Below are 21,310 nucleotides of genomic sequence, written 5' to 3'. Positions count from 1 at the left end.
GAGACATCTCTCTTAAAGCATGATCTTTAGGTCTGTCTTAGAGAAAGACAGCCTGAAAGACTGCTGGTTTTAGGGAGCTAAAGTTAGGTGAAGCAAGTCCTCTGTTTCATAAGGTATCTTGACTTCCTTGCAAAACAGCTTTCCAGGTGACTTTAGACAAGTTGCTGTAAACTGATAGACACCAAGTACCTTGTTCTGATGTGCACAGATTACAATATCTCCCCTACTTATGTGGTATTGTTAAGATAATTTAATTAAATGTCCAGAATTTTACAGGGAGGCAACTCTGTAGAGGTCTTACTTGATGCATTTTAAAGGCTTTTGGCTTGTATTTACAGAATCCCATTCCTTCAAATGCAAGAATAGACGGAAAGACTCAATTGATGTTAAGTCAATAACGTCTCAAAGTAGTGATGGTAAGAAAGTAAATTGTCAAGAATGATGTTGTAAATAAAGAACAGACTTGCCTTAGGCAATAAAAATGGAGAATGAAAGAGGAACCAGACAGATTCACAGCTGATTAAATTCGAGTTTTTTACAACTGCTATAAAATTTCTTTATTCTGATTTGCAAAACAGTGCCTCAGCATCACTACACAATGCATAGCAGCACGCAGTGCCTTCACAGAGAGGAGTGGCTGTGCCATGGGATGGGGGCAGCCTGCTAAAAGAATGCATGGTGAAGGGTTAGTTCCACCTCTCTTGGAAAGCTGCAGCTTGTGCTCCTGAACCAGTATTTTGTTTTCATTAGTATGGGACATGAAGGGATCTACTGCTGCTGGTTACTTGAGGGCAGTACTTCTGCTCCTGATCCCATTTGTGACTGCTTGCTGGGGCTGGGATGGTGGTGGCAGAGATTTCTTTCTGCCCCAGTATGTAGTGAGAGAAGCACACCTTATGGGGATGAGGAACAGGTTCCATTAGAGCAGATGTATCACTGAGACAAGGGACACACGCACACACATACTCTCACAGGAGGAGCTGTGTCTGACAGAGATCCATTGCAAACAAAGGGATAGTGGCAGGTACTGGGCATGAAGTATAATATAGCTTAAGTATAGCTCCACTTCAGTATAGCTGAAGTGAAGGATGGACAGAAAAACTGACAGCAGAAGTGAGGGGTGGCTGCAAAGGAGGTAGTGAACTGTGCAAGAAATGAAGCAGTAAAACAAGAACTTGCAGGAGGGGAGACACAGGAGAAATAAGAGATGAGGCTGGATTCTGTCGTGCTGTTTCCCAGTGACAGCATTCTGCACTCTTTAAATGCTGTCATTTGATTTCCACTCTGTGGCATGTAAACAGTGCTATCTCTAATGGCAGCTCCAGGTTTACAGACCCGACGGTACTCTTCCATGGCAAGGATCCACTCGATGACAATAGAAGCTCCTATCACAAAGGTGAGTCCTGAGTACCGCCTTTTCCACAAACTCAGAGTTTGGAGTTACTCTCATAGGGAAGTTTGTGGCAGGACATCCAGCGGTTTCCTGCACCTTGTATTTAACAGAATAATTTAAATAATTTTTTTTTCTTACCACTTACTGCATCTCATTGTGTCATCCTAAATCCTAGTCATAAGGAAGAATATTAAAAAGGGGAAAGGATGTCCTTGCCAGATGCACTGCTTGTGGCAGGAAGGGGACCCTGCTCTCTTGAGCCATGCATTTGTAGGAGGACATGTTCTTCCCATCTCACCTTTGCTTTTACCATTGATATTTGTAAGATAGCATGCAGAGAAGGGAGCACCTGTCCCATATTCTGTCCCCCACTTGCCTGCAGTCTTTTCTTCACTATCCATGTTATACACTCTGCTCTTGCAAACCAGCTGCACAATCACTTGTCTCGCAAACTAGGGTGCCTGCCATCTATCTCCCACCCTCAAACTATTTTTTCTTCTCTCCCCATCTTCTCTCTTCCTATCATTAAGGTCTTCACTTCCTAGCACCACCATGCCTGTTAGATCAGCTGACTCCTTCCCTTTTCCTTCTCCCCAAGCATATCCACAGGGAGGCCTGTAGTGCCCCCACTTCTGGTTGCTGGAGAAGACAGCACTGGGGCTTTCTCCCTCTCAGTCCTGGCACTATTGCTGCATTCCCAGATTGCAGCTGTGACACAAGGTGGGAGGCAAAGAAGAGCCATACTCTTCTCCCTTAACCATGGCCCACCTGTTTCTGCTCTCTGTCTTTCATTTTCACATTGAGAAAACTAAGGCTTTGCATCCAATATCAGGGTATCTGAGTCGCATCCAGGAGTTTGTTCATTTGTTTTTTCTCCCTCTAGGGACTGAATGATTGCTTCTGAGCAGCCTGGCTATGCTGAAGGACTGGGACATGGCTAGTTTTTGGTCTACCCACCTGCAACTATTTCAGATATTTCAGACCCTTCTGCTTTCACTTCCCAGGAGTTTGCCAGTTATAAATAGCAGATGGATACCAGGGAATCTGAGCACAAATTTACATTTTCAGAGTTGCACTTCAAGGGTTGGGGGGAATTATATGGCATTTGCTAAATGGAAAGTAGCATAATCAAGCCAAGAATAAAGATTTTGTAATAAGAAAAGACAAAAGTGCCATTCAGTCTTTCTCATCTGTCTCCTTAACCTGCTTTCAGGTTATTAACATCATTAATGCTGCCCAGGAAAACAGCCCCATCACAGTAGCAGAAGCCTTGGACAGAGTTCTGGAAATCCTGCGGACAACAGAACTTTACTCCCCTCAGCTAGGTACCAAAGATGAAGATCCTCACACAAATGATCTTGTTGGAGGTCTTATGACTGTGAGTAAAATTAGTAAAGATGAAACTACTGTTACCAATGTCCTACATCACAGTTCAGGGCTCTGCTGTGCTAAAATTTCACAAGAAATTGGAAGGGGACTTGTAATTCATGACCATTTCACTTAAGTATTTTGGCCTCTTTACCAACAGCAGGCACCAAGATATACTAAGATATGGCCACATCTCAGTACATTGGGTGCATTAATCCTCATATATAAGTGAACATGGTTGCCACTAGAAACTGTATCATCCAATCTGATTTGTCTCAAGGAGATACTTTATAGAAACCCTAGAATCTTAGATGGGATTAGAGGGATTGTTCTACTGATGGTCCAGTGTAAGAGCGAAGTTACTTTAATCAGGTTCTGACTTTGGTCCTGTAACAGCAGTAACACTGTCTGCCAGAGGCAGACCACCTAGATTTCATCATGGTTTACCTCATTTTTTAACACACACTGACCTAATCCTTGTCAAAATAATATTAAAAAAAAGAAAGAAAAATAAAAGATAGTGGTTAATTTGAATGATGAAATCCTGCAGCTGCCAATGAAAGGGTCAAGAAGGGGAATACACTTTATAGTTAATAACATCCTTTCTGGAGATCTCATACTAGTTGTTGGATTCCTTGGATCCTTTCACGTCTGTTTTGAAAGACCTTAAAACAAGGATGGTGCTTATAATGCTACAATAGGAGCAGAGCTTTTAGTAGCCAGGAATAGTATCTAATGAGAAAGTGCATGCAGTGTTTTTGCAATTAATGATGCATGGTTACTCTGCCTAAAACTTAGGATAAACTTGCTTTTTCAGGATGGCTTGAGAAGACTGTCAGGAAACGAGTATGTGTTTTCTAAGAGTAAGCCACCATTTTAAACTTCCCTTTGCACGTGTGACTTCTTTTGTAGATGCTAATGACACAGAGCTCCAAGCTAAGTTGCAGTGGGATGTATGTCTTTGGAAATGGTTGTCTAAGTGACTGCAGAACAAGTGGTAGACTGCCTCCATTTTGGAGTTGAAGCAGGTTCTAATAATTAAAATAATGCATTTCAAAATGTAGAAAAACAGACTAGGAAAATACTAAATTGTCACTCAAAGAAATGTTCACTGGTCTTTTTGGTTTATGTCCAAATAATCTGTAATAACATAAACCATATACATTATAGGCTTTTACAGATTTTTTCATGTAAATAAAAGAGTTGTTTTTCTTGAAAAAGAGTTGTTTTGTAAATGGAGTTCGGGGGGGGGGGGGGGGGGGGGAATAATCCAGGAATGTTGTAACTCCCAAATTCCATTCCATTCAACAGATATGAACCTGAGCCATAGTCACCTTTCAGTGCCAAACACCATCAGTGATGTTCCACCCTGTATTGCACAGCTGCTAGATAATGAGGAAAGCTGGGACTTCAATATTTTTGAGTTGGAAGCTGTTACAAATAAAAGGTACTGGACTCCTTTCCCTGGATGCCCGCAGAACGGTTTTTGAGGAACTGTAACAGAAAGCAGTTTGCTCTGGATAGACTGAAGCAAGACACAGCAAATCTGTGAGAGCTGTCTTTCTTTTTGTGTGTGTGTTTGATTCCACTTGTCCCCTTTAACAAGCCAGGGACACACCGTGGTCAAGATGTGTGCACAGACCATGGAGAGCCCTGTACAGACTGTTGTCTTCCCTGACAGCGTCTGCAGCCCTTCAGGACTGTCTTCTGTTCAACTTTTACCTTGCTTGACTCCCATCCACTCTGTCCAGGTGACACTGTTTGGCACAGCCTGGTGGTGTTACATGCTGGATGTCCCACAGATGCCTCATTTTCCTGCTCATGTGCAAATGGTCATGGTGGAAAAAGCAAGCCTCTCCCCTCCCTCACCTAACCACCCTATGATTTAGGAAGCTCTGAGGCAGCTGTGGCTTTTGATTATAGGGATAAAAAAACTGGGCTGGAGGATAAACCAGTGATAGGATCAAAAGCCTGAGATTTTAAAGCTAATAATGAAAGAAGATGCCAGTAGTTTTGAGGTCAGGCAGACCACAAAAATAAACATGACATCCACAGAGAAAAGTGATTTTCATTCCAAGATGCAAAGAATTGGAGAGACTACCAGGTTTCTTGTACTCTGTTTGAAGAAAATGGCCATTTTGGGAATTCATATTTGCCTGATTTTAATTTGCAGGTGTTGGCTTTTGGTTATACCTTTCTCAGCTCAGGAGCCTTGTAGATCATCTTGCAGGAGTGAAAAATGTGACTGATAGGTTGGACTCTGTCACAGGCAACACAGAGTAAATGACAAGCCAGAGTGGATTTAGATTTAAGAACCAACAAGATTAGAGATTTTACTCTATTTACTGTTTCACACACAGGCGCATCGCTGTACTCTCCAGCATTACACTCACCAGACTTCAGATTCCCTCTCCAGCCAAGAGACACATACACACAGAGTTATCTGCTGCCTGGGTTGAAATTTATGGCAGGGGAGGTGGGGTGGTTACCGATGGCAGGCTCCTGCCTCAGCTCTAGAAAGTGATCCAGCCCTCCTAAAGCTAGAAGAGTTCACATGAAATAACCTGATACAAAGAGCTGCTCTGAGAAGCATCAATACACTTTGCCTATTGCCAACTTCAAATAGTCAGGAAGCGGAAATCTGGACTCCCTGAAGTCACCAGTTTATTTGAAACAGTAAACATTTGACCTTTTTTGTCTTAGGGCTTTTTAGCCTTTGGGATGTGCCCATGTCATGTTCAAAGTCTGCTTTTTGTCGTCAGGAAAAAAGTGTATTTTTTATTGACTGACAGATACAAAACCACAAAAGACCTGAGCTTTTAAGAATTTTTTCTGAAGACACAAGAATTGGTGAAACTGTAGTGGAACTGCACCATTTCTACAAAAGATATCAAAATAATGTCTGAAAGGATGGTAGATGTAATAATTTGTAACCTTGGCCAGGCTTTTGAGAGGTTATAGATGTGCAGTACAAAAATGTTTAACACTTCCCCCCACCTTTTATTCTTAAGGTCTTATTGGTTTCTTTGTCAAAACTATCACTCTTTAGAACATCAGAAGTTCCTATTTTACAACGGTGCTTTTTTCTTTTATTGTTTTTCAGGCCATTAGTGCATTTGGGCTTAAAAATTTTTGCCCGATTTGGGGTTTCTGAGTTTTTAAACTGTTCAGAAGCAACACTGCGAGCATGGCTGCAGGTCATTGAAGCCAATTACCACTCCTCCAACTCATACCACAACTCCACGCACGCAGCGGATGTCCTGCATGCTACCGCCTTCTTTCTTGGGAAGGAGAGAGTTAAGGTATAACCATCACCTAGGAGTACTTTGGGCTAGGATTTTGGTGTGATTACCATTACCTAAGTAATATTCCTGGCTTCATAAAGTCTCTCTGCCCTTTAAGTTTTCCTGTGATGCCTGCAGGCCCACAGAGTTTCTTTTTACATGAGTAAGGAATTTACATTTTTAAGTAGCAATAATAGGGGGGAAACCTGGCTCTTTTCTATCTCTTGGTAACTGGCTTTTTCTCAGTAACAGCTCTTAATAAAGCTTTGCAAAAGCTTTGGAGAGGAAGGTGCTGATCTCTTCTCCCTGGGATCCCCTGTTAGGACGTGTGGGAATGGTTCAAAGCTGCGCCAGGGCAGGTTTAGACTGGATGTTGGGAAGCATTTCTTTACCAAGAGGGTGGTCAAACATGGGAGCAGGCTTCCTGGAGAGGTGGTCGATGCCCCAGGCCTGTCGGTGTTTAAGGGACATTTGGGCAATGCCCATATGCCTTAATTTCTGGTCAGCCTGGAATTGGTCAGGCAGTTGGACTAGGTGATCGTTGTAGGTCCCTTCCGACTGAAATATCTTATCCTATCCTATCCTATCCTATCCTATCCCATCCTAAAACACACAAGCTGTGTAGGATCAGAATCAGGACAGAGGCATTCAGGCAAGCACACAAAGTGGAATGACACCACTAGAGGATCCATCCACCATTAGAGGATTTAATGCAAAGATATTGCTTAGGTGACAGCATAGTAAAAAGCTTCATTAAGGAAGGAGGGTTTGGGTAAGGGTGGGAGGGGGAGTTTTGCAGTAGGTAACCTGTGGGCTCAGTGAGTGGAAAATGATTCCAAGGAGGCAGGATCACTGCACTCAAGCTTACACTTGCATATTTGTGGGTACCTGGAAATGGTCAGAAATTATTTACTGTAATTTTTGTGCAACATCATAATTTTTCTCTCTTCTTGTAGGGAAGTCTTGACCATTTAGATGAGGTGGCTGCATTAATAGCTGCTACCATTCATGACGTGGACCACCCTGGACGGACCAACTCTTTCCTGTGTAATGCAGGCAGTGAATTAGCTGTCCTTTACAATGATACAGCTGTATTAGAGAGTCATCACACAGCACTGGCATTTCAGCTTACAACTAAAGACAGCAAATGCAACATTTTCAAGAATATTGATAGGTGGGTCTGCTGAAGAAGGGCAGTGTACATGTGTGGATTGCTTGTTTGGTGATTTTAGTTTGGGGCAGACTGAAAGCTTACCTTCTAAACCAAAAAATATAATTTAAATAGGCACATTAATATTTAACCTCTTCCAGAATCCTGTGTAGACATGATTTTTTAAAAAGGCTTTAATTTCCTCCCCCTCCCGCCCTCCCCCCATCCTCCAATTTGTATTTTTTGGAAGCTTATAGAGATGCTTGATAATCTTTTATGGATTATATTGGCATGGTCCAGCTGGCAGCCTGAAGGCTGCATCTTGACCCACTGCCTTTTCATTGGAGAAGCCTGGAAACAACTGTTTTGGGCCACATGTTTCCACCCAAGCAGCCAGATGCTGCATGCTATGTTTACACATGGGCCCATGTTTGCTGGCACTGCTGCATTTGCATGGCAGAGAAAGGGGTAGTGGTGAAGGAAGCTAAAGCTCTGGGAGAGTTGGAGGCACGCTGCTGCTGGGCATACACATAGCCTGGGAGTTCCCATTGCATCAGCCTAGCTTTTGCAGGGACGGGGTGAGAGAGAAAGGGATCTGAAAGGGAAAGGGCCTGACCCCAAACAGGTAATGAATTTGTTTAGCCCCCATAACACTGTTGTTTTCTGAAAAACTTGAGATTTGTGTTCCAAGCTAACATACAGTGACATGGAAATGTGTTGGTGCCATTCCTGGAGAAGTTGTCTTAGTGTTACAGCATTATGAAATTGAATTGTAAATTTATATTGACTTCGGGGGATTGGTTTTCATTAGGTAAAAATAACATTAAAAAGGCATACAGGAATTCAGAGCTGGAGGAACCTCAAGAGGCATGATCTAGTCCACTCCTCCAATCCTAGACCATTCATAACTCTGAATGTGCCAGCTCATGTGGGTGAGCCACCAAGCAGTGTTTTGCAGCACTGTCTAGGCAGGGACGAGGAAAGGGTGGAGCTCTGTCCGGTAGGCTGCTGAGCAGGAACTATTTTTCTTTCCTAGAAATCACTACCGGACATTGCGCCAGGCCATTATCGATATGGTTTTGGCAACGGAGATGACGAAGCACTTTGAGCATGTGAACAAATTTGTGAACAGCATTAACAAGCCAATGGCATCTGAGGAGACCAGCTCACATGTAAGTGCTTGCAGGACTTACGCCTTTAGGCATTTCAGTGAAGTTCTTCCATGACAACTTTAAGTATCATTTTCATTCACATTGTATTAATTTGCACTGTGGTAATGCCCAAAAGACACAACTGGATTTGTGACCTGACACCTCAAAGTGTGAAACAATACTTTTATTTTCTTGTTTTCTATGTCTGGCCCTGCCCTTAGCTCATTTAAACACTTCATTTTACAAGCCTTGCCTTCAAAGCCATCTTGTGTTCAGAAAACATGTGGGTGGGTGTTTTTGTACATGCAAATTCTGTGCATGGAGCCAGGTCAGCAGTTGTGCCTATGGTCCTGCCTCCAGACAGTGGGATTTGCCTAAGCCTGGGGTTGTAAGTGAGGAACCTGCCCTGGCAGTTTTGCGTCTATGTAATCTGGAGACTTCAAGTCATGAGGAATAACTCCATTGCTTCCTGAGACGTCTCCACCCCATCCCCATTCCTGATTATACCAACAGATGTCCAGGCCTTTATTCCTATCAGTTACACACCCCAATGCTTCATCACCAGCCAGGGTATATTCCGTAAGATGCCTCTGAGTTTCCCAGCCCAGGCCCCTCTTTGCCTTCTCTTGTTGCCTCTCGAGGCTGAGCACTCAGTGCCTGACAGGGTTCTCCAGGGCAGCGTTACTCACCTAAGCAAAGATCATCTTGCCACAGCTCAGTGAAAACAGTGCTTTATTAGAAACATAGAAAAAAAAAAAATCAGACCAAACTGAAGGTTAGTGATATTAAAAATAAATAAACGTAGCTTCTGTCTGTTCTCCATAACTGGACTTTTTGCAGTGTAGACTGTCCTCGGTGTAGAAACCAGTCAGGACCGGTGGAGTTTACAGCCTCACCGACAGCTTTATGTCAGTTGAACTGACCTGCTTCTAGAGATCACTGAGCTCTGTTCTCCCAACAGTTTGAGCTGGAAATCACAAATGCTGCTCAACTTCACTGGCTCTGTGGATGCTTTGCACTGTCGTCCCCAGCACTTCCAAGCTCTGGAGGGCACACTGGTTGTGGCACTGGGTCTGAATTAGCCTGATCATCTTCAGTGTCAGAAGTCCCACAGCACAGGGGGATGTGGTTTGGGCACCGCCGGGGGCCCCTATCACTGTTTCTGCACTGTGCTCCCAACACATCACCTGGCGCTGCGTTTCATGGCTTTCCCCTCCTGGCATGGGCTAAGCCAGGACAGTGGGGATCCCACTTTAGATCAAAGCTCAGAGGAAAGGAAGGTCCACAAAAGTGGGTGGCATGGAATTACCCGCTCTCAGGTTTCTCGGTACTTACATGGGGACCAGATAGCAGCTTGCTCCCCCAACTTCTAGAAAAGCCCTCTGAGGCATCACTGGGAAATGTGGCTTCTCACAGTGCTTCCTTTCTCCCTCTGACAGCTTCAGTGTTTTTCTGAAATGTTTCCTCCATCTCCACCCTTTTAAAATCTCTTTAGTTTTCTGCCATTCCCACGTTGGCCTGTAGCATTTAGATTCACAAGCCTGTCTGAAACCACAGTGTTTCCATCCTCTGAACACATTTCTGGGAAATCTTCCTTTTATCCCATGAATGCATTTGTTCCAGCACTTCCTAAAGAGCTTTTAAATGCTCTCCATACATTCTACTGCAATCAGCTTTTCTAACCTACAGAAAACGTTTTCTTTGACTCACTCTCCTTTATCTTACCAGTTTATAGCAGAGACTATTTTAAAATGTACAAGAGATGGAGAGCAATAAAAGCGGAGCACAGAACTACTTCTATTACAGTCTGCTTTTTTTCTCCAGTATTAGGTTGTTCTGTTCCTTATTGTTAACAGTGGCTTTTCCTATTTTTGATCTTGAACAGCAGTTAAGGAGCAGGGTTAATCTGGCAGCACTTTGCTGGACTACCCATGCTGAAAAAAAATTAACTGCTAAACATAAAGTTAGAAGATTAATGCCTGAATTGGCAACTGTCACTGCAAAATATCTCCCCCTAAACCACAAAGACATTAATTTAGCCATGGTGGTAAAAAGTATTTATGTTCAGTTTTTGACTCAAGAGTTGAATTTAGCAGTGAAGGGAGGTCATAATTACACAAATATATTATTTTGAGAATAGTGTTAATGCCATGGTGAGCTGAAGTGGAGGCTTTTTATTACTCAGTAAGGAACATAATATACCTGTGCGCTTCTAAATTGTTCAAGACCCAGAAGATGATGCCACAGCAGACTTCTAACAACCACTCTGTCCCCTCCACCTGCTCTCCAGAGCAGTCAATAAGCAGTTTGGTATTTTACTGCCTAGCAAGCAGAGACTTTCTGCAGTCAGTCTGCTACTCCTGCATTTTCATAGTGTTAATCTCATAGATTATCTGAGACTTCATCCTAGCTGGTAACTAAGACCAAAAAGTATTCCAGGCCGAGGGTTCAGAATCCAGCACAAAGGCAGCAGTCTTATTTGCAAACATACTGGAACTGAACAGCACAGACCCGCTTTTCTGCCTGTAAAAGGAACAGTTGTGCAAGTCAGTTCACACCTCTGTGCCTGCCTCAGTTTTCCCATCTAGGAATGAAAACCAAAATCTAGAAACTCCCCTAAATAAAGCAGCTCCCTACCATCACCACCCCCACATTTAAACACTCAGCAGTGAGTATGGTTTATCAGCTTGCAGCTGGCAGCTGCGTCCCCTGTCCTGGTCCTGTTCCAAGAGGGCAAGGCTGGGACATGGAGAAGGGTAACTCACCCTACCTGATGAAGAGCCTGTGACTCCTTTATTTCACAAACTTTGCTATTAAGTCTGAGAATCTTCCACAACTGTCATATGTAATGGGGCTATCATTAGCAAGGCTACATTTCTCAGACATCACTTTCTCCTCCAAGTTCCTGGTGCTCTGCATGAAATTGGAAGGCGTCAGGCTGGGTGCCTGCTTACTGCCTAAGTGCAAGAGCTGATAATGATGCCCTCGCTCCTGCTAGCAGGGATGCTGGCCACTGGTCCCTGTAACCAACTCTCTTTTACAGAGCGAAGGCAGCAGCTGCGACTGTACAGCCAATATAAAGAATTTTCCAGATAACCAGACACTGATCAAGCGCATGATGATTAAATGTGCAGATGTAGCAAATCCATGTCGCCCCCTAGAGCTATGTATCGAATGGGCAGGGAGGATTTCAGAGGAGTATTTTGCACAGGTACGCATATTTTTATAATTTGACTATTATGTTATGTGACAAAGTGCACATCAGTTGGGTCTGCTGTTCCACACGGGGTCTGCCTGGCATCACAATGGAGTCTAGATGTATGCTTTTTGTCCCCAGCCAGAACTGGACCCTCGATTTCATGCAGAATTCACTCCAGCCAAAGTTAGCTAGTTTGCTTACCATGAAGCTTGCAGTACAGAGTGGTGGAAAGGAGGTGTTACACTTTCAGCTTTCTCCATCTGGCCAAAACAAAATTATTTGATTAGCCTTAGTCAATTTAATTTGCTGAAATTCAAGAGCGTCACCATTCTAGCTTCTAGTCCCAATACCTTCCCTGAAAAGAGCATGAAGATCGATGCCTGATGAAGCCCTCAACTGAATCATCAGGCTGGCCCTTTCTCTTCTAAGATGGCACCTGAACTATTGTCACGGTAGGCAGATGATGTAGTAGGCCAGTACTGCAGCTATGTGGGCAGTGTAAATGCTTACCACATGGGATCGCTCCAGACAGAACTGGAAGCTCAACTTCCTTTCTTAATATTCAGCTTTTCTAACACAAATGCACCAGCTTCCTGAAAGTGCAACGCTCTTCTAGTTCTTTATTTGAACACCTGCTAGATTCTTAGCTTTCATTTGCCACTAATGGTGCAGAAATCAGCAGCTATGACTGGAGAGACAGAAAAGTGGGCATGCCTACCATCCAAATTCAGATCATACATGTGATAGTTAGTTACTACTGAAGAAAATTGTAGGTAACGCCTGGGACGTGTGAACTTCATTTTAATGACAGTGAATAAATCTGATCACTTCCTAAGTAAGATCAAGGATCACTTAGGCTGTATCTCCCTAGCAGTCAAGGTATCGTGAGCTAGCTTTAAACTGCCAATCTTAGGCACTAGCCTACTAGCAATGTAAGGTGCTGAGAACTGCTCTGCTCTTCATTTGCTTTTTCTGGTAATTTTGGGGACTGCCCTGCTGCCACTTCCAGCATTAGGTGCTGCCTACACTATTCAAAATGGGGTTTTTTGTAATTAAATTCCAAGACTGTTGAGGTGATTGGCTCCTCCACTATACCGAGTGTAACAAAACCAGCCCGCTTCCAGTTGTGGACACAGAGTCAAAGGGCATACCCTTACTTCTATTCATCTTATAACCCAATACACACAGAGAAAGTAGTGACAGCAACATCCCTCTTACCTGAAGGACAAATGGTTTGAAACAGCCACTAGAGATGTGGAAAAGAGCTCAGACTTGTCATCTGCTAAAGGACTCTTCAACCCCATTTTCCTTTTTTAGCTGGTGTGCCCTAATCACCAGATTGGAGCGTTCTGTCTCGCCAGAGTTAAGAGCAATCGCAGCACTACAATAATAAAGTACTTGTGAAAGGGAAGCAATGTTGATTTCAGTCCCTGTTCCAGATGAAAAAAACACATGAAACTAAAGCAATTTGCCTCTGGGGTTCTAAGGTTTGTCGATCTCAGATCTCCTACTGCAATTCATCTAATCCCCTGGCCTTTGCTACAGTAGCATGAAAGCCAGCAAAGCTCTAAGGGCTAACTGGAGTTTTGTTTTCTTAGACTGATGAAGAGAAGAGACAGGGTCTGCCTGTTGTAATGCCAGTATTTGATAGAAACACCTGCAGCATCCCCAAGTCTCAAATTTCCTTCATTGATTATTTTATAACAGATATGTTCGATGCGTGGGATGGTAAGTACTTCTGCTTTTTTCTTTCTTGCTCTAAGGCAGAGGTTTCCACAGAGTAAAACGAATAATCTCAAGCTGGCCTCGAGTCCAATTTTTTTCAAGGGCAGTACCTGTATATAAGCAGTATAGCATAGGATCTAAGCAACAATGCTGCTGAAGCCCATTTCACTGCACACACCACCAGCTTTATGAAAGTTGAGCGTTTACCAGACAATCTCTGTAAAGAAGGAAGGAGTAATGGTTTAGAACTAAGCTTTTTTTCATCTAGGTCTTTTTTCCTTTAGCAATGTATTTCTGAGCAGCAGAAACTGAGACCACAGTGGTAGCATGTTAGCATAATTTAATAAAGTCACCGTACATAAGGGACTTGCTTGAAAGAGTAACAGACTGAAAAAAAAAATCTGTCCTCTTTTAGCATTAGCTTACAGCTGAAGGAACAGAAAAGTAGGAGAATTTCAGATGAGGTTGGGCTGTTCTTCTGCCCAGTCTGTATACATAGTACAATTCTTTCTCCTGTTCATTTCAGCATTTGCACATCTGCCTGTTTTGATGCAACATTTGGCTAATAACTACAAACACTGGAAAACACTGGATGAGTTAAAGTGCAAGAGTCTCAGGCTCCCACCGGAAAACAACAACTAACACTAAGGCAAGAAAAACAGACCTCTTGATCTACCAGTTTCACTGTGAATCACTTACTGACTTGGCTACAAGAGGGATGGTGTTTCCTTTCCAGTGAAATTCAGACTGCATGGCAAGAAGGAAATATTTTATTCATCACTTTTAAGCTTCTTTGAATCCTACACAAAAAAGTTTTCAAAAAGGCTACATAATCCACAGATTAAAAAGTGCTCTTTGGAAATAACATTTTGTGGCAGAAAATGTACTTCTGAAACTAATTTCTAATACTGAATATGTGTTTGTCAAATCTTGTAATTGATAGAACTGTATTCATTAACACTTCACACATCTGTTTCTGAGACAGAGGGGTAATCTAGTCACCAGTAGAGTAAGAATAGGTTGACAAATAAGCATAAAAACTTCCCACTTATCTAGCGTAAATTTGCTCCAATTCCATCAATGTTCTTCAGCTCTCTGAATCATAATTCTAAAGAGAACATGCACAGCAGAACAAGTAAACCTCAATAAATTGGATACAGTAAAGAACAAACCCTGCATAAGTTAAAACAACCTTCTTCTTACAGAGACCGTCTCTGAGCACTGCCTGTTCTCTCTTCTTTTCCATATAAAATTGTGGTAGGAATCAAATTCCCTTAAAATTGGCTATATAATGGAGGAAAATAAGCAAGTTCTGTATAATTGGTGCCATCCACATGTTCCTCTGCCATCTTAGGAGATGTTATGATGCAATGTTTCATCAAATTTTACACAAAAAACATTGTGGCACTTGATCAACATCCTTTTTTATAAAGTGGTGTTTGTACACATGGTCATCAATTTTCTTAAACCAATCTAAATTTTATGAGAAGTCCATATATTGTGCTACTTAGTTCTAGGATGAACCTGTTGCTTTTTAAAAAAAGTTTCCAGGTTACAATTTGTAACAGCATTGTAATTTGTACTGCTTTTTCCCTCATAATAAAATGCTGGTTTGTTTTGTGATGTAAAAAGTATTTCAAAAGATGTAAATAGGTTAAAATCAAACAAAGTTTTTCATTAAAGATACAAAATTTATGCTAAAGCTTCCACAGCACAAAGGCATATTTTTGTACATCTCATTTTAATCACATGCAGAACACGAACATGAGTTCAAATTTTAGACTATTGTCAGACTATTCAGTTAATAAATACTAGCAGAACTGCTGATTTTTAACACTGTGCACTCCACACCACGCAAAAGCATCAAAGCCACAGCTGCAGCTGAAGCAGTCCACTACTCGTTAAAAGGAAACGTCTCAGCTGACACATATTCTTTACCTCCCCTATGCTTTAGCAAGAACTGAACCCAGTAAACAGAAAAAAAAACCCAACAAAATCAAGTTTAGATTGCTGTGGAAGAAAAGTGACAATGATTGTGGTTTACTGCAGGTAGCTTACATAATGTGCCAACCTTTTTTGTATGTTTTGTACGAAGTTCTGAAACAAAAGGAAACATTCATAAAATGTATGTGCAGAGAAATGTATATAAGCTATATTTTTGTTAGAATTGTAATAGAACCTTACTTCTGTCATAGCTAAGGCAGGCTGCTGTGTATTAAAATGTTGCATTGTGTATATTTGAAGAATGGTGTTTCTGGTGAAGTACGTTTATTCATTCTTTCTTATTATCTACTGCAACACTCTTCAATGGATTTTTATTCAGATAAGTCAAACCTCTGTTTTTAGAACTTTATTTAGAACTAGTGCTCTCAGTGGTTGTATCTTAACTATTCTGATGACTGAACACTCACTGTAGCTTGCATTAGAGAAAAAAATTTCACAAGACTCAAAGCTTTGTCATCTTAATTTAATTTGTTAAATACAGCAACACTGTAAGACCACATCCATGTAAAACATTTCAATTCATTATTTTTGTCACACTTCTGTCACAAGGAAGAAAATGTGAATGGTGGAAGGAATCTAAGAAATAAAGTTCAGCCTCAGTTCTGGTTCACGAGTTAAGGTGTTAATGCGGAATCAGTATATTTGTTGCAAGATCCCGTGTTTCTTCCCACAGTCAGAGACTAAGCAAAAAAAGTAATTTGTGTGAAGATATGTCCTCTTTAATCATCATCTGCCAGCTGTGTCAGATATCTTAAACTCTAACCTGTCCAGTTAACTAACAGCTGCTTGTTTCATGCTTTTGTCAGTGCACACATATGTAAAACAGCCACCTCAGAATGGTACAAGTAATAAGGGTAGATCTGATAAAGATATTTACTTTCATGATGTGAACATACGGAATTCTGCACTACTGTGAGGTGGAAAAAGCAATTAAAAGGACATAAGGTAGAAGTAAAAATTCTCATCTGGTCACCCTAATTCTGCTCACTGCATTTCCCAGCAGCAAGTGACAAACTCTTACTTACTAGGAGTAGGCTAGTATAGCCTTACTGCGTTCACTGTTATGCTTAAAAGTTCATTTGTAAAACAAAGAACTCGATTTAATGCTTTCAACTCAACCATCTTTGAAGGAAGAGACTCTTGGGAGATCTATTACCAAGGGAGTATATCTGAGAACCATGGCACTTCTGATAGATAGAAATATTTATACATGCATGTAGGACTCTTTAAGGCTGAATTACATCCCTGTAAAGTGCACAGGGAGTTTTGTGACTAGAACTGTTCAGTTAAACAGGTCTGTTTCTCTACCAGGTATTCACTTAAAAGCAGTCACATAAAAATGAAATAGTCATTCTCATGGTATAGGAAGAAGACATAATAAAAAGATAATGGTCCTTCTCTCTAGTTGTAACTGATGGTAGCAGTAGCCTCTCCAAAACAACTAAGTTTTATAAGCTTTTGCTGTAAAGTTTTAGTAACAATGTGTAAACACACACTTTATATACAGCTAAACAGTTATTTCTCAATTGAAACAAGGGAAACAGAGCCAAAGAGAACCTGATCTCCTCAGCCTCTACTGGGGTAGCCAAAAATGCAACACTTGCTGATGAAGACAGGCTGAAACAGTGCAGACTGACAGGCAGAAAGGCTTAACATGCCTTCCTCCTCCAAGTTCAATACCATACACCCAAAGGTATGTTATCATTAGCTGCAATGCAAACACTTTTCCTATGCTGGTCTATTGAATAGCCACACAGAGCAAAGAACATGCAGCTCAAGATTTAACACTGACTTAACCTTCCTGGATTGAAGGGAGAGAGTAATTTAACAACTCTCCATCTCTTCTGCGTTTTTCAAAGATGGCATTTTGAGCTCTACACTCAAATAAGACTGGTTGTACAAGTTGACTGAAGTGGGGAAAAAAATATAACTCAAAATTTTACTGTTCCTCTGCCCTGTCTTCCAGGGAAGATTATGGTCAGACTCAAGAGGCAAAGCTTGACTTCTGTGTGGTAGGGGCAAGGCAAGTGCCCACAGGGGCTGGGGGAAGCAAGTCTAAAAGGCTCCTTGTTTTTTTCTAGGAAGCTTGGGCTTCCTCCTTTTGCTTCTGCTCTTGTCAGGATCTGCTTAGTCCTTTGTTTTAATAGCACTTAACTGCAGCCACTGGTTCCTAAATCTGGAATTACAGCCCTGTAGTCCCCTGCTCCTTGTTTTTTTCTAGGAAGCTTGGGCTTCCTCCTTTTGCTTCTGCTCTTGTCAGGATCTGCTTAGTCCTTTGTTTTAATAGCACTTAACTGCAGCCACTGGTTCCTAAATCTGGAATTACAGCCCTGTAGTCCCCTGCACTGGAAACAGTTCTCTGATTCAAAGGGAAGAGATGGCACTGAAAAGTTGCATGACACTTACTCCTAACTAAGTGCTGGACCTTCTGAGTAGACCTGAGGACAGCAGCACCGGCTTCTACATGGCTTTATGACCACTAAGTTCCCAAACTCCCCGCTTTCCTAGCTCTCCTCTGTTGGAATGGTAACTTAGCACTCATTATCTTATCCTCCCTCCCACTTTCTTTGTATCAGTTCTGGGTTTAACTTTGCCTTTGTTTTTTCTTTTGGGGTTTTGTTGCTTTGGTTTGCAGTTTTTGTTTCAGTTTGGAGTTATTTTCCTACTCCTGTTTAGCTTGGAGATTACTGCTGCTACCTGCAGCTTGAAAAAGGCATTGTGTACTTAGAGACTTCTTACTTTTAAACTCTAAAATACTATTTATCCTTACAAACTTGTGCCAGATTCCTCTGCAGTCAAACTTCACGTAATAATTTAGTACTCATCCGACAGAAGTGTTTTGCTAGCATTGAACACATCAACTGCTCCTGCTTAAGAAAGTATTTTACATCCAGAAAATCCATAGTAAGGCCAGTGCTTTTTATTAGATACAAATTAATTTGATGAATGCATTATGGAAAAGACTAAGCTAAACCAATCACACTTCATGCTAGACATGGTAATGGTGCTGTATAAACTCCAATAGTGTAGGTTAACTCACGGTAAAACTGCAACTACTGCCAGCAAGGAGTATCTATATAACTTGTTTTGCCAAAAATTAAAACCTGACAGACCGGTGTTGCCTACTTTTCTTTCTTGCTCTTACCCTTGGTGCAGGATAGAATTTTTGCATTTGAAGTTACTATTTGAGAACTGTTTCTTTTAGGTTTTTTTGTAGATACATAAATCTGAGCCATCAGCAACTACAGTTTAGTTCAAGAAACAAGTTACATAAAGCAGGAAGCCTCAGGGGTTTTTTCTGTGCCTTGTTTCTGCACGTAATACTGTGGAATGCCCCCAACTGCTTTAGTTATGATCTGTCTAAGGATTTTCACAGATCTTGATTTTGACATCCACCCATGATACTTTTAAACATTAGGAATAATATTAGAAACTATTTAATTAGTCGATCATTATCTTCAGGCTTTCAAGAGAACACCACTTCTGCTGACAAAGTAAGCCAAGTAAGTTTCAACAAGCAAAATTCTCCTTTGAGAAGAGTAGTAGCAACTAATAAAAAATCCAATATAATACATGACATTAAGCGTAAACCTTACTGGTTGTCCCATTCCCAGTAGCTCAGACTTTCCTTTACACTCACATTTAACACACATGCAGGTTACACATATGTAGCCTGTATTTGAGCAATTTAAAATTTGACCTGCAAATCACCATTTTGCGCCAATTTTTGAAAGAGTGTTAAACTGCGGAGTCTAGATTCTCGTTCACCATCCTTCCACAAGATAACGAGGTGGTCAGCAGAGCATGTAGCCAGTCCCAGTTCACCAAAGTACAGGAACATCTGCAATGAAACAATTACTATTACCATGATGCTCACATGAGATTGTCAGCTTCCTTAAATATTCAGTGTACAGCTGGACTAAACAAATACATGTGTCTGAAATGGTTCTGCTTGAACATAGGTATGCAAAATTACAATGAATACCTTCTATATGTTTGAGATGTCATAAAATCCCTACATGAAAAGAACTCTTTAAAACAGCAGTTCACACAGGAAGATCTCAGTTTAGAAAGAGCAGTAAAGCCTTACAGATAGGGAAGCTAAGATACAGAATATTGAAGAAACTTGTTCTAAATCAGCAGTAGAAGAGCGAGTGACTTGTGTGAACGCTGATCTCCTGATTTCTTAGGAACAGAAGCCACTGTTCTGTTCACTTGGGTACACTGTCCCCTTCCCACACAGCACCACAGGCTACCATCACCAGGCCTGGAAGGATCAAAGAGTAATCAGCACGTGCCTGGTCACACATAGGAAGCCAAATCAGCTAGAACTGCAACAAAGAAGAAAAGTACAGCAGCACTGAAGGGCTTATGCGAGAGCAGTGGAGCTGACAAGCCATGTAGTCATTCCTGACTTCAAAGGCCTCCACAAGGCTGCCTAAAACTAGCCACTAATTGCAGTTCAACACAACAGCCAGTGGAAGCAGGTCACATGATGCCACTATGGCATGCTTGCAGTGTCCTGACTCTTCACCTTGTTGAAGGGATCTGCCCAGGGAAAGCATTCAGGCCAAAGACTGTGCTACAGCCAACCTGCTCTGGGAACAGCCACTTACTAGCTATGTGGCTCTGGCCAAGCCCACATCATTTCATCACTACTCAACATTTCCAGCCTCAACTGCTCCAGTCTGCCCAGAGTTTAAAAATCGAATTTTCCATACATAGAACATTGCCAGAAATCACATCCACCATCATCTCAGTTACTCCTCAGTTACTCCTTACTCAGTTACTCTCCAGTCTGCCCAGAGTTTAAAAATCAAATTTTCCATACATAGAACATTGCCAGAAATCACATCCACCATCATCTCAGTTACTCCTCAGTTACTCCTTACTCAGTTACTCTCCAGTCTGCCCAGAGTTTAAAAATCAAATTTTCCATACATAGAACATTGCCAGAAATCACATCCACCATCATCTCAGTTACTCCTTGGCTCTGCAGCATCCCAGCAAAGCCCCTACATATGCGTCTCACCTCCTTTCCTGTGTCTCTTGCTGAATTACACACTATGTCCTCTTTCTTAGAGAGCAAATCTCCATATTGATAATAGGGCCTCTTTCAACAGTTGTTCAGAAAGAAAGATAGTAGAGAGGGGCAGAAAGCCTTGCAGGAATCCCTGTAGCAGAAAGGTTCACCTTAGCTACTAGTGAAAAGCTTTCAGCTTTTGGCAGTAGCAGTTCTGAAATCCAGTCAGTCTCACGAATACCTGTGAGCAAAACTACTGCAGAACCATACCGCTCCTCTCTACCTGCCCTTCCCCCTGCTCCTGCCAAGAATGTGTATAAAAGTCCACTGTAAGAAAGTGATTTGTTACTCCAACAGGTTTGTCAAATGCAAAAAGGTACGGAGGGAAAATGCCATATAAAACAAAAACATACGCTATTAGGCCGACAGAAGCATAGAATGGTACCTGATTGTCGTGGTTTAACCCCAGCCAGCAACTAAGCACCACGCAGCCACTCACTTATTCCCTCCCACCCAGTGCGATGGGGGAGAGAGTCGGGAAAAAAAAAGGAAAACTTGTGGGTTGAGATAAGAACAGTTTAATAGAACAGAAAGGAAGAAACTAATAATGATAATAACAACAATAATAAAATAATAATAATAATAATAATAATAATAATAAAGGATTGGAATATTCAAGTGATGCACAATGCAATTGCTTACCACCTGCTGACCAACGCTCAGTGAATTCCTGAGCGGTGATCCCCCCAGCCACACTCCCCCCAGTTTATATACTAGACATGATGTCACATGGTATGGAATACCCCTTGGCCAGTTCAGGTCAGTTGTCCTGGCTGTGTCCCCTCCCAACTTCTTGTGGCCGTCCAGCCTTCCTGCTGGCTGGGCATGAGAAACTGAAAAATCCTTGACTTAGTTTAAACATTACTTAGCAACAACTGAAAACACCAGTTTTCATACTGAACCCAAAACACAGCACTATACCAGCTACTAGGAAGACAATTAACTCTATCCTA

General features: G+C 41.7%; 2 protein-coding genes across 7 annotated transcripts in view; one reads left to right on the top strand and one right to left on the bottom strand.

Annotated features, from left to right (window-relative positions):
* The window catches only part of PDE8B (phosphodiesterase 8B), a 79,030-nt gene extending 63,433 nt beyond the window's left edge, over window positions 1-15,597 (top strand). For both annotated transcript variants that reach the window (XM_069776290.1, XM_069776289.1), the window contains exons 12-22: window positions 339-416; window positions 1,320-1,396; window positions 2,607-2,771; window positions 3,579-3,624; window positions 4,073-4,208; window positions 5,865-6,063; window positions 7,002-7,219; window positions 8,232-8,367; window positions 11,390-11,557; window positions 13,144-13,273; window positions 13,797-15,597. In XM_069776290.1, the coding sequence (XP_069632391.1) occupies window positions 339-416; window positions 1,320-1,396; window positions 2,607-2,771; window positions 3,579-3,624; window positions 4,073-4,208; window positions 5,865-6,063; window positions 7,002-7,219; window positions 8,232-8,367; window positions 11,390-11,557; window positions 13,144-13,273; window positions 13,797-13,912 (1,469 nt within the window). In that variant the 3' untranslated portion in view covers window positions 13,913-15,597. The remainder of the gene's footprint in view (window positions 1-338; window positions 417-1,319; window positions 1,397-2,606; window positions 2,772-3,578; window positions 3,625-4,072; window positions 4,209-5,864; window positions 6,064-7,001; window positions 7,220-8,231; window positions 8,368-11,389; window positions 11,558-13,143; window positions 13,274-13,796) is intronic.
* A 2,193-nt stretch (window positions 15,598-17,790) lies between these two features.
* The window catches only part of WDR41 (WD repeat domain 41), a 32,285-nt gene continuing 28,765 nt past the window's right edge, over window positions 17,791-21,310 (bottom strand). For 3 of the 5 annotated variants that reach the window (XM_069776287.1, XM_069776283.1, XM_069776284.1), the window contains exon 13: window positions 17,791-19,115. Coding sequence is in view for 3 of the 5 variants with exons in the window: in XM_069776283.1 (XP_069632384.1) it covers window positions 18,963-19,115 (153 nt within the window). In the remaining 2 variants the exon portion in view is untranslated. Of the gene's footprint in view, window positions 19,116-20,859; window positions 21,191-21,310 lie in introns of those variants that run through there. The other 2 variants (XM_069776288.1, XM_069776285.1) reach the window with 1 other exon arrangement.

This window comes from Haliaeetus albicilla, chromosome Z (assembly GCF_947461875.1).
Source record: "Haliaeetus albicilla chromosome Z, bHalAlb1.1, whole genome shotgun sequence".
NCBI classification, from domain to species: Eukaryota; Metazoa; Chordata; class Aves; order Accipitriformes; family Accipitridae; genus Haliaeetus; species Haliaeetus albicilla.
Note: the sequence above shows the minus strand (reverse complement) of the source record. Positions and strands in the feature narration are given on the sequence as shown.